This window comes from Paralichthys olivaceus, chromosome 2, assembly GCF_024713975.1.
Source record: "Paralichthys olivaceus isolate ysfri-2021 chromosome 2, ASM2471397v2, whole genome shotgun sequence".
Lineage (NCBI taxonomy): Eukaryota > Metazoa > Chordata > Actinopteri > Pleuronectiformes > Paralichthyidae > Paralichthys > Paralichthys olivaceus.
Window position 1 is genome coordinate 4998141 of NC_091094.1, and position 17533 is coordinate 5015673.

General features: G+C 44.4%; 1 protein-coding gene across 2 annotated transcripts in view; it reads left to right on the plus strand.

The window, feature by feature from the left end:
* Positions 1-17533, plus strand: part of arhgef10la (Rho guanine nucleotide exchange factor (GEF) 10-like a) — a 101204-nt gene that overhangs the window by 29621 nt on the left and 54050 nt on the right. For both annotated transcript variants that reach the window (XM_069532244.1, XM_069532249.1), the window contains 5 exons: positions 461-631; positions 3173-3318; positions 4133-4305; positions 7218-7333; positions 9342-9469. In XM_069532244.1, the coding sequence (XP_069388345.1) occupies positions 461-631; positions 3173-3318; positions 4133-4305; positions 7218-7333; positions 9342-9469 (734 nt within the window). The remainder of the gene's footprint in view (positions 1-460; positions 632-3172; positions 3319-4132; positions 4306-7217; positions 7334-9341; positions 9470-17533) is intronic.

Here is a 17533-nt window from a genome sequence, read left to right on the forward strand (position 1 = left end):
TTTCAAATTTATTTGAGCCAATGCTGCACATCAGTGAGGAACACGAATGAACCATAGACTGTGAATTCAGATGGACGCATCTCTACTTCCTCCTGTTGGACATTAAGCTGAAATATTGTGGATTTGGGTTTTGCCATCTGGGGCTTTTTCATGTCATTTGAAACCAGAAGCTGAGCAGTAGTGAAAATGTTTCAACCCCCTTTTCATTACAAGTTGCTCAAGTTACTGATTAAAACACAAACTGTCTTTTGATAAAAAAATCTTTTTCTGTACTTTGATTTTTAGTTTTGTGGACCCTTCATGTCGTCCATCTTTATTTTCTGTCTTTAACTGAAACGTGAATGGGTACTAGAGTTCTGTTTGAACGGATTCAGTGTATCCGAGGTTACACATGACGGCTAGTATTTCTTTCAAATTGTGCCGTGTCTTTACGGGAAACTTTCCTCCTGACCTTTTCTAGGACATGCTTAAGAACACGCCGAAGGGCCACGTGGACCGTCTGCCGCTGCAGCTCGCTCTGACGGAGCTGGAGATGCTCGCCGAGAAGCTGAATGAACAGAAGCGAGTCGCCGACCAGATAACGGAAACTCAACAACTGGCGCGCAGCGTCAGCGATCGCCTGCTCAGTAAGGTGACTGGACGCACTCGCTCTCCACGTGTCTAGTACGTTCATTCTGCCATGAGCCGGTTGCCGAGCCCTTTACCTCCTCTGCGTTGTTATCACTGCCAGCCAAACACCTATGAACTAAACCAGCATGTAGCGATTGCTTACATCGCTTATATCACTTTCCCCACACATTAATCTGGGGAGGCATTTTTATATAGAGAAAATTATCTCCCAGAAATGATGCCTATTATCGTCCCTAAACAGTTGCAAACTGCGATGGCAGAGGTATCGCCTCTCCATTACCACGCTGAAATTACAGTCCTGCCGCCACAAATCGGAACAAATGCTGTTCTGAATAAGAAGAATTAGGGGGTAAATGAGACATTTAATTGGAAACTGTAAGAGAGCTATCTTTTTCACCCTGACTCTCTCCCTCGCTCTCTCTCTCTCCACTTTACCTCCCCTCTATTCCCCACTTGCACTCTCATGCCTCCACTCTCGCTCTCGAGTCGTGTGTGTGTGTGTGTAGAGGTCTGTGGCTACTCCTTCTCTCTCTCTCCACTTATAAACTCTCGCTCTCTTCCTCTTGTGCGGCTGCATCTTCTTCTGTCTTCCCTCCTCTCTCGCTCTCTTCCTGCCTCTCACACCCTCCTTTTTATTTCCCTCTATCAACCCCTTGCTTTCCAGGACTCTGAGATGAGCTGATTCGGCCAATCTCCCACACTCCACACAGAATTCCATTTGCCGCGGTGACACTGCAGAATTCCAATAGGAAACAGTCGACTCTATTGCCCCCATAACCATCCGATGAAATATTCATTCTTTGTCTCAAAGTATCTAAGTCACCAGAATAGGACAGATAACAATGTGAGCGAGAATGGGTTTCACATACACACTTGCACACATGCCTGCTGCAGTGCACCCTGTACCTATTGATGCCTGAAGACTTTTAGGGATGTATTCTTATAGCAGCCCTCTTCAGGGAGCTGTATGCTTTTTGGTAGCCATCAAATAGCAGCTCCAGTCAGACTAATGATTCATTTTGTGTGCTGTGTGAGCCACAGCCAAAATCAGCCTCAGATTGCCTGCAGATAAGACGTCCCCGCGCTGTGAAATGTGGTCCGAGGCATTTACTGCACTGCAGGTTGTAGAACAGACGCAGCCCGGAGATTCATTATTCGCTTAAATTTCTTGCCTTTTGAACAAACACAAACATCAAAGCGTCAGGATGTATGCGAACTCCTTCTTCGGACTTAACCTTCTGCTCGCTGTATAGTGGCTTCACTTAAATTGTAACGAGCCTGGCTTAGATCGGCGCAGTGTGCATAAAAGTAAAAGTATTGATTTAGGCAGCCATAAAAGACGCTGGATCAAAGTGATTAAAAAAAGCTTTGTGTTGCTATTTCCTTTTGCCAAACATATGGATGACTGGAAAGCACAGCGTGTGCCAGCTCAACACTGTAGCTCAAAATGCATCTGTTATTAGATTCTTTGGCTGCGTGCATCTCTCTCTCTCTGTTTGTGTGTGGCACCGTTGGGGACGTTTAGCGAACACATACGCTTGTGTGATGATTTGCTTAATGTCCCACATCTGAGTATGTTGTGTGTATATATGTGTCATGTGTATACATGTGTCATGTGTCTTGTGCATCTGTGTGTGATCAGTACAACATTCAGACGCTTGTATATGTGCATATATACGTTTGACTCAGATCTAAACTCTCAACCAGAACCAAGGAAAACCAGCTGTTAATCAAAATGTGGATCAGATTAATAGTCTGATATGAATTATTGTAGTTTGATTATGTTTCCATCAGTCATGTAGCTTCATTAACATGTTTAGTATGCATGTATGATTAATTCTCCATCAGTTAGTTCCTGTTCCTTTTAATTTGACTATTTTGAACCAACGTTCATGCTGAAATGTGTTTCAAGGCTAAAACACGAGATGTTAAAACCTAATTCAGACTCGTGTCTAAGGATCCCACTAACTTGTATTAGAATACATTCTGATGACCCTAGCATCACAAGGGTTGTGTAGCATCAGAGGAGAAACCTTTGTACATCACTATCCTTCATCTTAGTTGTATGTTTTCGGTTTGAACAGGTTTGCATGAAATACTGTGTTGTGTGTGTTAAATTACTACTATTACCAGTACTGCTATCAATAATACTAATACTAATAATAAAAAATGGCAGTGGTAGCTCCTTGAGTTCCACTGACTTCTGAGTTTCTTTCATCACTGCAAAGCAAAGATAGTGAACATATACAGTCTTTTCTCTCTTTCCACTAAATGTGCAGGATGTACAGGCTCTAGATGTGTGTGTGTGTGTGTGTGTGTGTGTGTGTGTGTGTGTGTGTGTGTGCGTGTGCGTGTGCGTGTGTGTGTGTGTGTGTGTGTGTTAAATGACCTTCAGCTGTATGAATGTGCCGCTAATCCCTGATGAGACATCCGCTCCACCGAGTCTAACTTCTGCGTCCTCCAGGCACTGCACTCTTCTGTGCCGGGCCCCTTTGTGATGCTGTCTCCTCCGCCTCTGATCTGATTGCTGTGTCCCTTTTAGCAACTGAACGCGGAGCAGGGGTCACTGGTCCTTTGTGAGACGCTTATTGAGACTGTGTACGGCGAGCGGGGACAAGTCCTGAAGTCAAAGGAGAGAAAGGTCTTCCTCTTTGATGATGTACTCATCTGTGCAAACATAAATGTCAAGTAAGTCCCTGTTGGAGAGCAACTTTAGCTACATGCCCTCGTTTTTCAAGAATACTTTACTAACATGTCCATAATTCCAGTTCTAGCATGAAGTGTGTGTTAAAGGTGGAGTCTGCTAAGCTGCACATTTAGGTGGCACAGGGCTCTAATGTGATGCCCTAGGTTTTCGCAAAGATATTTTGGCAAACTGTGTAGTAAAGCGAGGTGGCTGCTGGGGGTTTTGGGCACTATCTGGAATTGCAGGGAGCTTTATCAGCTTTAAACAAATGCTAGAATGCCTAACTACATCTGCAGGAGTCCTAGATTACTGACATAAAACATTTTTTAGTTCTTTCCAATTTATTTGCTGTGACAGCGCCGTTGATCACATCTCCCTCTCTCTCCCTCCACCCCTCCCTCTCTTGAGAGAAGTAAACAGGAAAGGGATTTTGTTTATTTTGCAAAGCTCCTGTCAGAAATGTCGCTGAAAGCTCTCTTGTTCAGCCTTCAAAGTAATTATCGCTCCATGTCTCATTCAACTTGAGTGTCCCGAAGTTGACTTTGTCTGCCCTCCAGGATCTTGACAAACCGATCACAATGTTGATTGTCTGCGTGATTACATGAATACATGAATAGCAATGAACTCCTCCTCACAGCTAGGGGTACAATTTTTGGTGGAGGAACATGGGTGATCATACAGATTCTAATTCCCGTTCCCCCCTTTGACGTTTCAAAAGCTGGGTCTGGGTGCTGTTAGCAGGGGAGGGGGTTGTTTTTCTCAGGTTGTTTTCCTTCTCAACACAATCCTCTAATCTTCTTTTCTTATATCCGCAAGGGGGCCTCCAGATATCAGCAGCCTCGTCCCCGTGGGCCCCAAGTATACCATGAAGTGGAGCGCCCCTTTGCAACAGGTGCAAGTTGTCGAGGCGGGGCAAGAGGGCTCTCAAAGCAAAGACACCTTCTTCCAGCAGGGCGGGTCCAAGCGGACGGGTGGCGCCTGCACCTCAGGTAAAAACCAGCTACAAGGACGGATCCAGTGGTGGGTCCACAGGGGGGCACTGCCCCACACACATTTTTTTTGAAGTACACAATGTGCTCGAACATGGAACAACTTTCAAAACATATTCAACGATGTGTGGAAGGACTTAAATATAAGAATCTGAATGCTGAATCAGGATGTGTGCATGGATGTCTGTGTTGATCGTGGCCCCTGATTTAGAAAAGATACACAAAATATGAGCAGTCGTATCTCATTCCTCTCCCACATGTGTCATTCTCGAGTTAATCTCATCACTCGCACTGACTCGACTGGTCTCAGCACCTTTCTCTGACTCAGCGAGGCTAATCTGTTTCTGCTCGCGAGTGTCCCGCGGAGGGCTGGAGATGCATCCGCGCTGCTTGTCACTCTGATTGAGGATGTGTTTGTGAGGAGGATAGTGATGACGGTCACTTGTTCCCATCTGCCTGGGGTGTTTTATCTTGGAGAGAGATAGGGGGGTAGAGAGCCCCCTGCTGCATCATCCCCACAGTCTCATTTCACTCTCTGATAGACCACAAACACATCTCGAGTGGAGTCATCAATCTGCAGAGATTATTCCCTCCCTTTTCCAGGCCCAATTAGAGAGCCAGTAGCAGTAGATAGGAATCGCTGGTTGAAACACTAGTTCTCCCACCACCCCTTGCAAAACTCTGGTGTATACAGAGCTTGACGAGATCCCTGATAAATGTGTCATGGGAATAGGGCGATACAAAACCTTATCAGGATGTTATGGTACAGGCTTTTTAAAGTTGCAGCTCCGCGACTTAAATATTAATGGTGCCTTCTTCAGAGCTACCCGTGTCATGCTCAGCAAGCAGCTACTGTTTTGAGAGCTGGCTTAGATTCTGCCTGGATTAAGTTTCCACTGTTTGTCAGGTAGTGTGCACTCGTGCACTCACAACTGTGCTTTGCTGCGAGGGTTCTGGGGATCTTTCAAGGTGAGTTCTGGATGCGTCTGGCTCTTCTAATTCTGCAAATTTTAAATCCCCTACAGGCTGCTGGATTCTGATTCCAACTTTCTCTCTCCTTTTTATTTTTTTGTACTACTTCTTTGACATGTCACCGTAATCATGTCTGTGTCCACATCAGTGGAACCGTTCCCCGAATTTTCCTTCAGACAGGCCGTCCCATCTATTTATAGTCCAGTCCCCCTTGTGATGTCACTGTGTGGGGTGTGTAGTCTATGTAAATCCCGCTTTACCTCAGCTCACCGTGGAGCGTGGAGTCATTTTTCATCTTCTGCAGGTCCAGAGAAACCTCCAGGCCTGTTTTTCTCAGTCTTCTCCGCCTGCGTGTCCGTCAGCCAGTCACTCTCTCTGTGTGTTTCTACCATCACACCAGAGCCAAAGTAGTTGTTTGCTCTCAAGCTATCTTACCTTTGTTCTGCCCCTGTTACACCTCCCGTACAGCTGCTTCTCTTTTGACCTGCTGTCAGGAGTGCAGTTTTTCACTCAGTCCACCAGTGGGCTTTGGCGGCGGATCAGTGGAGGGTTTTGATGCAGGTGCTGAAGCTGCATTGTCTTTTAAATCCACTGACAAGCGTCACTGGCACAGCCGCTAAGATTGCTGACTTATTCCGGAGAGAGCAGGGATAGACCCCTCTGGGCTCTGGCCTTCCACACCACACCGAGCTATACGTGCCTGGCGGCCGGCGTGGATAGCCGTGTCTGAGTGTGAAAACCATATCCTGCCTCACCAACGGGATTACGCTGGATTACAACTCAGCACATTCACCTCTCGGGCCGTAGCCAACAGCGGGCCCCAGAGGAGTCGACGAATCTGAGCAGGGGTCCAGGTTTTTCACACAGGAAGACATTGTTCTTGCTGCTCACAACACACCCCTTTATATTCAAATGTCTCACCTATTGATTTCCCTGCACAGATGACAGATGCCACTGGCTGCCCGTGTCAAAAATCCCATTAAACCCCCAATGCTACAATGGAGCTTTTAGAATGAACAATCCCAGCCTACCCGCGTATTTTTTCCCCACTCCCTTCCCTCTCATGGCTTTTCTCTCACTCCATTTATGCACGTGGTTAGACAAAAGGTAACGGGTCCCCTCGGAGGGAGCATGCCTCACTAAGCCCGCCTACTGGCTGGGCTCTTCTACTACTCTATTATGTGGCGGCGGTGACAGTGCAGGACAGCTCTGGAGCAAAATCTTGCAGCAGAATTTAATTAGGCGCTTCTCATGGAACCTGCTGCCGGGTAGATGCGGGCCAGGGGGAGCTGGGACGGAGCGCGGCAGACAGGAGGAGACACGGCTATCGATTTGCAGCAGTAGGAGAGAGAGACTTTGAAGGTAGCGGGCCTCGAATCGATGCTGAATTTTGCGTCTAATGAGACACCTGCATTCCTTTTGGCCAGCAAAAGGGCATCATAGCTCCGAATAACAGTTTCTACATCTACTTCTTTTTTTTACTCATAACTTCACATCATCAAATAATGAGGATCGATCCATCTACACATCAAACCTCTTTTATTTCTGCCACTGGAGCTTCAGTGGGAACTTGCTATGTGACCTTCTTGTCTTTAACAGTATATAAGTGTTTTTTTTTTTTACAGGAATATCTATTATTCCAATACACTCTATACTCTATCTGCTATGCACCAAAGGTTTGGAACAAAGTCCCACCACACATCAAACAAGCTACTTCTGTTGAATTTTTTTTATACGTCTTTTTATACCTTTTGTCAGTTTATGTCTTTGTGTCTTTAAGTCTTTGTTTTCTTATTGATCTGTCTTATTTCATGTTTTTGATTTGTTTGGAAAGTACTTTGAGCTGCTTTTTATGTTTTAAGGGGCTGTATGAATAAAATGTATTATTATTATTATCATTATTATTATGTCTGTAATACTCCTTGCGTGTCATCTCTTAGGTAAAGTGATCCTGGGGCCTCCACGGCTCTACCAGGAGCTGCAGGAGCTACAACATGACCTTTCTGTGGTGGAGGAGGTCACGCTGCTTGTGGGCACGCTGCAGGGGACGTACCAGGTAGAGCAATGTGCACGTTACTGGCATTTGACGACGTATAAATTGAAATATTACAACCGACAATGACACCCTGATTATAATCAAGCTGGTGCAGTTGTTAGCAGACTGAGTAGTGGACCGGAGTAATGTATAGGAATAAAAAGCAAATAATCTGAGATAGAATTTAACAAGAATTATCAGCCTCAGCCTCTGAAGCAAAAAGAGAAATTAAATAAAGAAATATTTGATTAGCTTAAACTTTGAGCTTTTATTGTAGAATAGTTGTCTTTTCCCTAAACTCCATGAACATTTTTAAAAACCAATAAAGCCGGCAAACTCGTTGAGACTCCCCTCGAGTGAGTCTGTTACCAACTGAGTGGGTCAGCAGGAACATCGTCTGGGTCTAAATCTTCTTCATTTTTATATTTTTATCGCTGTTTACATCAATAGAACACGGACGTTAGCGGCTTCAACATCGATTCAAAATGACGATCTCAGCCATTTTTTTTCTGAAATACAATATAGTATTAAAAACTTGCTGAAAGACAAATAAAGTACATTTCACATAATGCACTTTGCCTTTCAGCAGATCGTATGTCTTAAAAAAAGATGACATCATATAAAACGTGCTCACTTCTCATCCTGCTCTAAATGGAGAAGCACACAAACAACACTCATATGTTGCTTTATGCCTAAATGAGTTAATGATGCCCATGTTACTATTCTACATGTTTAACGTCTCTTGGCCCAAACCTACCCATCATACACCACATGTAATGCATAGGTTGTCTCAGTCCAACTGATTCTGCAGCTGAAGCCACAAAACTCATTACATGTGTTACAACTCTACACAGGCCAGCTTTGTTCTCTCTGGTTTCAAGAATAAAAACAAAGCTACTTTATCTCAAATTGGCCTCTTTAAAAAAAAAAAGTCTGTTTACAGACTGACCTTCAAACGTTCTATTCTCTCCTCTAAAAACAGATTTCAGCATCACAAATTATTTATAAGCCAGTTATCCCAAGATATTGACTGAAAATATATGAAATATGGAGTGGACTCTGTTAACTGCAGCTTACCTCGCGATAGCTCTTAAGTCCTGAGGACACACCTAAGAATCGCAGAGGCACTGAAGACAAAACTGGAGTATGCACAGTTAATTTAAATTGCCGGAGTCAGTGCAAACTTTAAGAGATCAAGTTCGGATGGTACAAAGATAACCACTGGGAAATCTCTTTCTGCACGATGGATTCTGGATGTTTAAAATGTGATCAAAGTGCAGCCTTGTATGCTCCTTGAATCATCAATTTCTGAAAGCAAGGAGTCTGCAATCTGACTCCTCATCAGCAGTGTCACACTGGTAGGAATGAGATGTTCCCTCTGATACATTTGATAGACGAGTCATTTGCTATGTTGTAAAGGCAACCAGATCCCCTCCTGCAGCAATCAAATGGGGACACATCCCAGTGGTCCGCTGCCAACGCAGTGGCAGTACCATTCTCTACATAACACGACCAGGGAGGTACACTCCAGCAATCACCAAAGAGCCTCTCAGGCTAATGGTGGCACCTTTGCCTTCCTGCACTTAATGAGCACAATGTCCTCAGGAGAAGTGATATTGGCCTGGCACTAAATGACTGATTTTCACTTTCCACTCCGTTATAATATTGTCCACCGAACAAATAGACGAAATACTTCTGCACAGCTCATTGACTTCACAGAATTGATTTGATTCTATTAGACTTGAGGGAGCAGGTTTTACTGTTGAATGGATGCTGGTGTTGAAGTGAATTCGGCGTCACATTCGAGGGGATAAAAACGCCACAAGTAGTATCTTCAAATAATGCACTGCAGTTCATCTGAGCGGGTGTGTTGTTGTTTCTCAGTTAGCGCGTGAGACCATTAATATGGAAGTGCATCTACAGAAGAGCCTCGCGCTCAGTATGCATTTCATGTGCTTGTTTTTCTGCTCGGTGACCGACTGAGTGCTGAAAACCAAGATTTAACTGTGTGTGTTTTCTCCCATCAAAGAACCTGAACACCACTGTGGCCCAGGACTGGTGTCTGGCTCTGCAGAGGCTCATTCGCATCAAAGAGGAGCAGATCCAGAGCGCTAACAAATGTCGCTTACGCCTGCAGGTGCCCGGCAGGCCCGACAAGTGAGTACTAGCATCTCACACACAGAAATAAAATGGGAGGTGAAATCTGCTGCGTATGTTTGGCAAAAACACAAATGACCACAGACGCAAAAACAGAAAAGGTAACAACTACAACATGAAAACGTTTTCCCTGTGCTAGTAACTACACTCAGCCACTGGTGTAAACGTGTATCTGTAGTGCATTTTATTTTATTATTTATTATTTTGAACTTTTAAACTATAATCAAAATGTTTGCCAACGAATAAAAACTAGAAGGGCATGAACTACCCCCAAGGCTCAACAATCTCTTTATGAAACCACATTAAATCCATTAAATCTGCACCAAATTGCACAAACTCATACATTTTCAGTCACACAAGCATGTCTGAATTTTTTTTCATCTAAATCCATGAACCTTTATCTGAGAAATCAATGAAAATGTTGAAATAAGCACTGGCCATGTTCAAGACAATGAAAACTAAATAAATTAACTGACCTTGCAGAAAAATGTGGTGGGTTCTTCGAGGTAACCTCCTGCAACCTTGATAAACGTTTGTGATATCTCTGGGTTGGAGAACTTTTTTTAATCATGTAAGTACACAAGGAAAACTAAGCCATGACATGGAGGGAGCAGCCCGCAGAGCTCAGAGGAAGGATTTGTGTCGAGGCACAGATCTGAGGAGAGCTACAGAAAAAATCCCGCCGCACTAATGGTTCCCAAGAGCACAGGTTCCTGATGGTCACTCTGGCTGAGCTCCAGAGATCCTGGGAAGAAAAGGCAGAACCTTCCAAAAGGACAGCCATCATAGAAATCCAACACTCCGTGGATCAGAGCTTCATGGCAGAGTGGCAAGACGGAAGCCTCTCCTCAGTGAATGACACATGAAAGATCCCGAAGGACTCTCACTGCGAGAAAAGAGATTCTCTACTCTGATAAAACCAAGACTGAACTGTTTGGCCTCAATTCTAAGCATCATGTCCGGAGGAAACCAGACATGATGCCTGGTCTCAGTCTAACCACGATCTCTGGAGCTCAGATAAAGTGACCATCGGGCTCTTGGTCACCTCTGTTACCAAGGCCTTACACCCCCGATGGCTCAGTTTGACTTGTCAGGCTTAGTCCTGGTTGGTTTCAGACTTCTTCCATTTAAGGATTACGGAGCCCACTGTGCTCCTGGGAAGCTCGTTTCATCCACCACATGACCTGCTTGACCTACATGAAATGTCAATTCATGTTGGATCAATACCATTTACCACAGTTAACTCCAATCCAGGTCGAGAAACATCTCAAAGATGAGGAGAAAACATCAGAGATAAACTGGAAGTTTGTGTGGTATTTCGGTAATTCGGTGTCGACTAATCAGGAAAACAATTTAATATTTTATTTAGGCAAAAAGCTGAAACCAAACAAGATGGCAAAGCATTAAAAGGCTTTTTAAATGCACTGTTACAGTCTTAATGTTGCCTTTTTTAAACAGTGGACAATTTAGAGTAGAATGAAATATAGGAGGAGGGCAATTATAAAAGCCCGGGACACTGTGGTTATATACATGCACTTCTATCACTGGTCCTACAGGACACCCTGACCTTCAGCAAATTTGAGGCGAGAACAGTTTATTCTGTCGTGAGTGGGTAATTACCCGACTCAAATAATTCATTTCCATCCATACTTGGATGGAATAATGATTACTGTTCACAAAATGTTCCTTTGGCTGGATTCAAAATGAGACACGTTTACCGTTATGTTTCTGCTGCTCGACTTTGATCCGTATAGTTTTATCTCTACAGTGTCAAATATCAAAAGACAAATATTAAACAATAAAGCATATTACTCTTTACTGCACAAGAGAAAATCTAGATAAATAAGTTATTTCTTAATAGTCCTCAATCTGTAATTTATAAGATTATACCTGGAATAAGCAATAATCAAATTCAGAGATGTGATATTCTGACTGTTGCATTATGTCGAGTTTTCACAGCGTTTTGTGACATCAACATTCAGCAGATACCAACTGGTTTGATGATGCAAGGCTAATATGAACGGAATCTTCTACTAGAACCTCATGATCTACTAATGTCTCATTAGAAATACGGTCTATAGTCAGAATATTGCTGTTTATGTAAACATAGCCAATCAGCCCAGACGAAAAAAGCTGCCACTGCAGTGTTTCTCAGCTTCACGCATAATTACTGTACACGCAGGTTACGTCGTCTCGCTGAGGATGTTAAAGTGCTCATCTTAACATGAAGTGATCCTTGCGGTGGATCCTGGTGGTTAAAGTGACTTCCGCATGACTGAACACCTACTTAAGAAGAACAGAGATGGGGAGAGGAGAGCAGAGAGTACCTCGGAGTACTCTACTGAAACTGGGAATTGTAAATAATGGCAAATTACAATGGATCCCATTTTGCAGCTTCTGGTGTGGATGGGATAAGAAAGAGGCAGGGGAGGACAAAAGAAGGGGAAAAAATAAGCTAGCGCCCTGCTGAGAGACTGAGCAGGAGAAGGAGAGGATAAAAAGAAAGAGTGAGGGTGATGATCGAGCTCCCCCATGAAAGACTTGGCTCGGTGCCGGCAGGGCAGCGGCAGTCAGAGGAGTTGGCCTAATGCTTCAGAGCCAGGGAGAATCTAACTGTGCCAAGCCAAGCTAAAGTGACAGCTTGAGCAGCAGAGCTGTGCAGATCGGTTCTCCCACATCTCCCAGCTTTCTCATCGGCTGTCACACCAGGCCTGCAGGACCAATCTGCTTACTCAGATGTTTGGTGGAGCCAGATGTCATGCTTACAACAGAGTCCCCAAATTCCCCTTCAAGGGGTACCCTAGTTGAGTTTCTGTGATAACGTCGTTAGCAGCTGCACTGACAAGGGGGAGGGGGGTTCCCACCCCTTGCGTCCAGGCAAAGATTTAAAAGTCAAATAATGCAGAGCAGTTTCTGCGGTGAAATCATACTTGGAGATGAGCACTGAGTTTTCGTGGTGAGGTAAAAGATAATGTACTGAAAGAGAGAAATCTCCTGCAGGAAAAATGAATCCTGGTTGTGCGATATCAATCTAATTGAGGCTGGGCCTTGGAGTCGGGGAGCTGGACGGGCAGCGAGCCTCTGGGCTGGGGCTGACAGGTGGCACAGCGGGCGCCCAAACCATTCTGACACTACCCAGGGTGAAGAAGTGGCGGATCGCAGGAGAGATCAGCGGGCGGACTGGCTCCGTCGCTCTCACCAACACACATCCAACACACAAACACACAAACACACATTGGTTTTCCCTTGCCGTCGTTCTCTGTTGTGTTACAAATCTTAACAAGTAGTAAATCTACACGAGGGAGCTTCCGCAGTCCCAACGTACATGTTACATGTAGTCACACATGCTTCCTGCTAGTAAGTCCACCTGCACATGAGTAAACATGCATCTCAGACAAAGGGGAAAAAACACACACACGCACGGGGAGCCGAGCCTTTGCTCCGCCGGTGAGAGTGGGACCGCAGCAGGGACCCCCTGTACTGAATCGGTCCCCTTCTGTCTGGCCGCAAGCAACTCTCTGCAGTCAGGCAGCACATCACAGCCTCCACACTGCAAACAGACTGAATACGTGGGGAGAATCCTGACTGCTGCCTCAAAGGCACCAGCCTACGTGTGACAGCAGTTCATTAACATCCTCTTTTACTGCGTCTCCTGGAACAACCACAGACGCAGATGCACAGGCCACACTAGCAAGTGATAGACACACAGTTCAAATTTCATTGTTTAACCAAATGTGTTTGTTTTGCTTCATCCTCGTCTCACACTAGCATGGCACACATGAAGGGACAGTATTGTAAGCCTGAAGCCTTTTTAAATTTTTTTTTTTTTTTTTACGAAGGCTGTGCAGGCTGCCTGCAAGGCGAATGGCAACCCTTAAAGATTCAGTCATATGTGGTTTGGAGTCCGTTCTGATGATGAGTCCAAACAGACGAGCTCCCTGAGACGCTCTGGAGAATCCTCATGACCTCTTGTTAGTGTCTGGACTGCAGAAGGGTTTCTCTGATCATCACTTATGTATGAAAAGGGCTGTGCTGTGGTAAAGGTGCGGTGCAGGATCCCACTTCAGAGGTTGGTCCACCTGAATCAGAGAGAAGTTATTTTCTGAGATGTCTTGTCGCACACACATTTATCTGGTTGTATTACCTCCACCCACGTGGTTATGTTTTCACCCGTCACCGTTTGCTTGCTTGTTCCAAACTGGACAGATTACCAAGAAACTGGCAAAACCAGATACTTACATTTTAAAGGAACTCTTTGACGGTTGTATTCCACACTTATCTCAGAGATGACATCTTCTTATCTGACTCAAAGTTAGACAGCAAATGTTCTTCTCGAGATTGTTCTTACAACATCTATGCACCCCCCCCTCCCCCACCTATATGACTTAGAAAAGACTTACAGGTTTTCTTTTCTTTGCTTTCTCGACTTTTACCCAATTCTCAGGTGCAATGGGCTTGAAACTGAAAGGCACCTCCGACACATTTTCTTTGGTCAACTGGAAAAGTTTGTGTTCCTGCTTGAGTAATCAAAACTAATTGGGAAACTCAGCTCCTTGGTTTGTTCACTGAGGAGGTATTTAATCTTATCCCTCCATGCTGTTTTCCCTTTATTCATTTTAATATAGCGAGCTGATTTATGGTTGTGTCCTCTTTTTGTCTCTCTGTATGGTACAGATACTCAGCTGAAACCACAGTGAACCTCATAAAGCAAATAGAATAAGAATAAACTTTTGTACTTTCAATTTCATGCAATTAGTTTTTTTTACTACACTTTGTTTTACAAGACAGAAAAAAAAACGAGACCGGGTCAAAACCTTGTATTGGTGCTGGAGTGTTATTGGTCAATGTGTGAAATTGAGGAAGTAGTTGAAAACTCTTCTGGAACAACTCTGGAACCGTAAACAAACCGTAAACAACTCTCCATGCTCAGTCTGGTAACAAGCTGCCGCTCCACCTCTCTGCCACTTTCAGAACAACTTTAACTTTCGACTCTTTCAACGGGAAAGTCTTTCTCCTTCCTCACATGAAGAACACAGCAGGGGATCGTCCGGGTCAGACTGCCTTCAGTGCATGTCTGAAAGCAGCTTATGTTGCCAGATTTACTGCTGGTGGCGTTCTTAAGGCGGAAAAGAGTTGCTAACGGGGTCTGAAAAGACAGTAAATGTAGCGACAAAGAACCTAAGTTAAAAATACTTTCTGATAAAGACTGTACAAACCGTCCGTGTCCATTCACATGTTAGCGAGTCAGTCTCGGTTGTCAATCGTGACGTTTCACCCAGTTTTTATATCATCAAGTAACAAATTGAATCCAAACTTATCAGAAACATGAACACTTCAACACCAGTGGGATTAAAAACTGCCTGGATTAACAGTCTCTTTAATTTGGTCCCATCTGCTAACATGGATGAGGGGGCATTAATGAGCTTTACTGCAGCCAGCCACCAGGGGGCGATCAGGATACGTTGGGGAGCAGTCATGTCATCCATCTGTATCTGTATCAGTGAGTCTGTGTTTGTGTAATTGTTCAGATTTAACGACCAGCAGACGTGTCGGTTATTTTCAGGCTCATGTTTTGGCCACTTAAAGAGATCCTTGTTCTTTTCCTCTATAAATCACACTCAGTCCTGAACTCTGTCAGCTGTAACATTTTCTTCATGCGACTTGTTTGTCAAATCTGTCCAGGACGGGATGGACAAACTCTCAGAGGAGACACTGAAATGTCTCCTTCAACTCATCACGGCTGTTTGTTTCTGCCGGGGGTTGGAGGTGAGCTGGAGGATGGGATGCATGACAGGCTGCCACTCAGCACTCACTCCTGAATCTGTCTCATCCTTGTACATTAGTGTCACGGGTGCGCTTCAGCACTGACCTGCTCGTATTTATCAGCCGGGCCCGGCTCCTCGCTTTGCTTCCTTGCCCCTCTCTGCCCTTTCTCCTCCTACCTCCTTTCCTCGCCTGCTTTTTTATTTTTTTTAACTCTCCTTTTCTCTCGGCTCTCCTCGTCTCCCCCTGCCTACTGGAGTCTAGTTCTCTATTCCGGCAGTGCACCACACCTGCACTGCGGCTGTCAGTCAGCGGACAGGAGGGGGGAATCAGAGACTCTGCGTTGGATTTAGCATGTTTGAGGCCATATGGGCACGAAGTGTTGCCTTAGGAATCCAACCAAGTGAGCAGTTGTATTCCCGTCACACCCCGTCTCCCCTTCTGTCTTCGGCAAATTGCCTCTGCTTACATTTAAGCAGTGAATGGTATGAATTACACCTCTTTGTGAAATCCACACTTTTTCAGCACGTCAGGGAAGTTTGATATCTTTCTTTATTCTGTTCCTGTCAGCGATTTCTCTCTCTCTCTCTCTCTCTCTCTCAGCCAGCCATTTTCTTCTTTCCTCTATGAAAAGAAAATGAATTTGCAGCAGCAGAATTCCAGGCTGTTCACCGCTCCCCACTCAGTTACCTCCTGATGATGTCCGATGATGTCTGATTGTGACGTACATTACATTTGTCTGAAGAAACACCCCACCCCCACCCCTCTCTCTCTGCCCTTCCACTTCCCTTTTCTCTCTTTTATCACCCCCTGAATCACCGCGGAACAGGTGACTGAGAAATGGCCATTATTTCAGAGAGCTACTTAGTGCTTTAAAAAGACAACTCGTCCTTGACTAGACAGCCTGCTGGTAGTTCCAATAAAGGCTGATCAATCCGGACAGCAGAGTGCTGCTGTCAATGCATAGATAACGGCTGAGTCATTGCTAACGCAGGGCCGATGCTGCCAGTCTCACTTTAGCCTGTTAATCATTAGGAGGTTATTTTTACTTCAGTTGACAGCAGAGTCAAATATTTAAACACCGCTGGTCAAACAAGGTGACTCACCGAAGCTAAATGTTAAGATAAGAATTTATAAAGCAGGAGATGAGTTTGTATGTTTCTCTACGTCACATTTGACACCGCCTCTGCAGGAACACGTATGAAGCCTGTCTATTGCTTGTGAATGCAATTTACCCATAAATCCTTACCCCAAACATCTGCCTTGCTCTATGTGGCTGTGGTGACCGGGTACGATCTCCAGTGAGAAAGTGTGTAACATGTAAAACACAAAATGTTATGGGCAACCTGGGTGGATGCAAACTGGCCGACAGCGAGCTGCCTGTGGTGAATACGTTCTCAGTGACTTGGCTCCTTGTGAAAAAAGCTAAAAAAGTATGAGCTTCTGAAAACCACGAGCTGGACACGTTGTGAAGTTAATGCTGAATTGAAGATCAATCACAGTTTAAAAACAGTGTTTATCTCTAATATTTAGCCGGGAAACGTTTCAAATAAGAATTCTTAACAGACTTTGGCGAATTTGTTGCAGCAGCTGCTCTTCTGGTACAGGCAGCCAGGGGATCATGGGTAATTTCCACCGTTCAGTTGTGTTTCAGAGCGGTACTACACAGTCAGAGCTCCGCTCAATACATTGACAGACTTTTTATTTTCTCAACATGAAAACCACTTAATCGCTCCAACGCAGCGCCCCTCAGAATTACTGAAATACTGGTGTTCACTAAACGTTACATCGCGATGCTTTAATATAAATTGGTTGGTTTTAAGAGACTTGTTCTCTGAGTCTCTTTCATTATTGACTCTGGTATTAATGGAAGTTGAGTTTTTATCTTGTGGAACTCACTTAAATCACTGACATGAGACAGACCCATCGTTATGTGTTGGCCATCCCTTGTGATCTTCCGGTTGTGTAACCTTTCTTCAGAAGAATAACTGTAAGAGCTGGTCGTCAATGGATGGAGGATTTATTACACTGACAGTAAATAAGACAAAATAATTAACGCAGGACAAAAATACTGAGAGAATCACAGAATTTGACCTCAGCTGCTGAGACATATGAAAAGAAAAAATAACCAAAAGCTTGTTTGTACAGAAAAAAATGTATTAGCTCATAAATGCAACCACAAATATCGTCCCGCAGATTTCTACGTAGCAGCAGCAGCGGTGGCCAAGTCTCATTTCATGTTGGCACGGAGTGAGACCTGAGCTAAAGCTGTCTCAGGCAGCTGAGTGTTTGAGAGGGGTG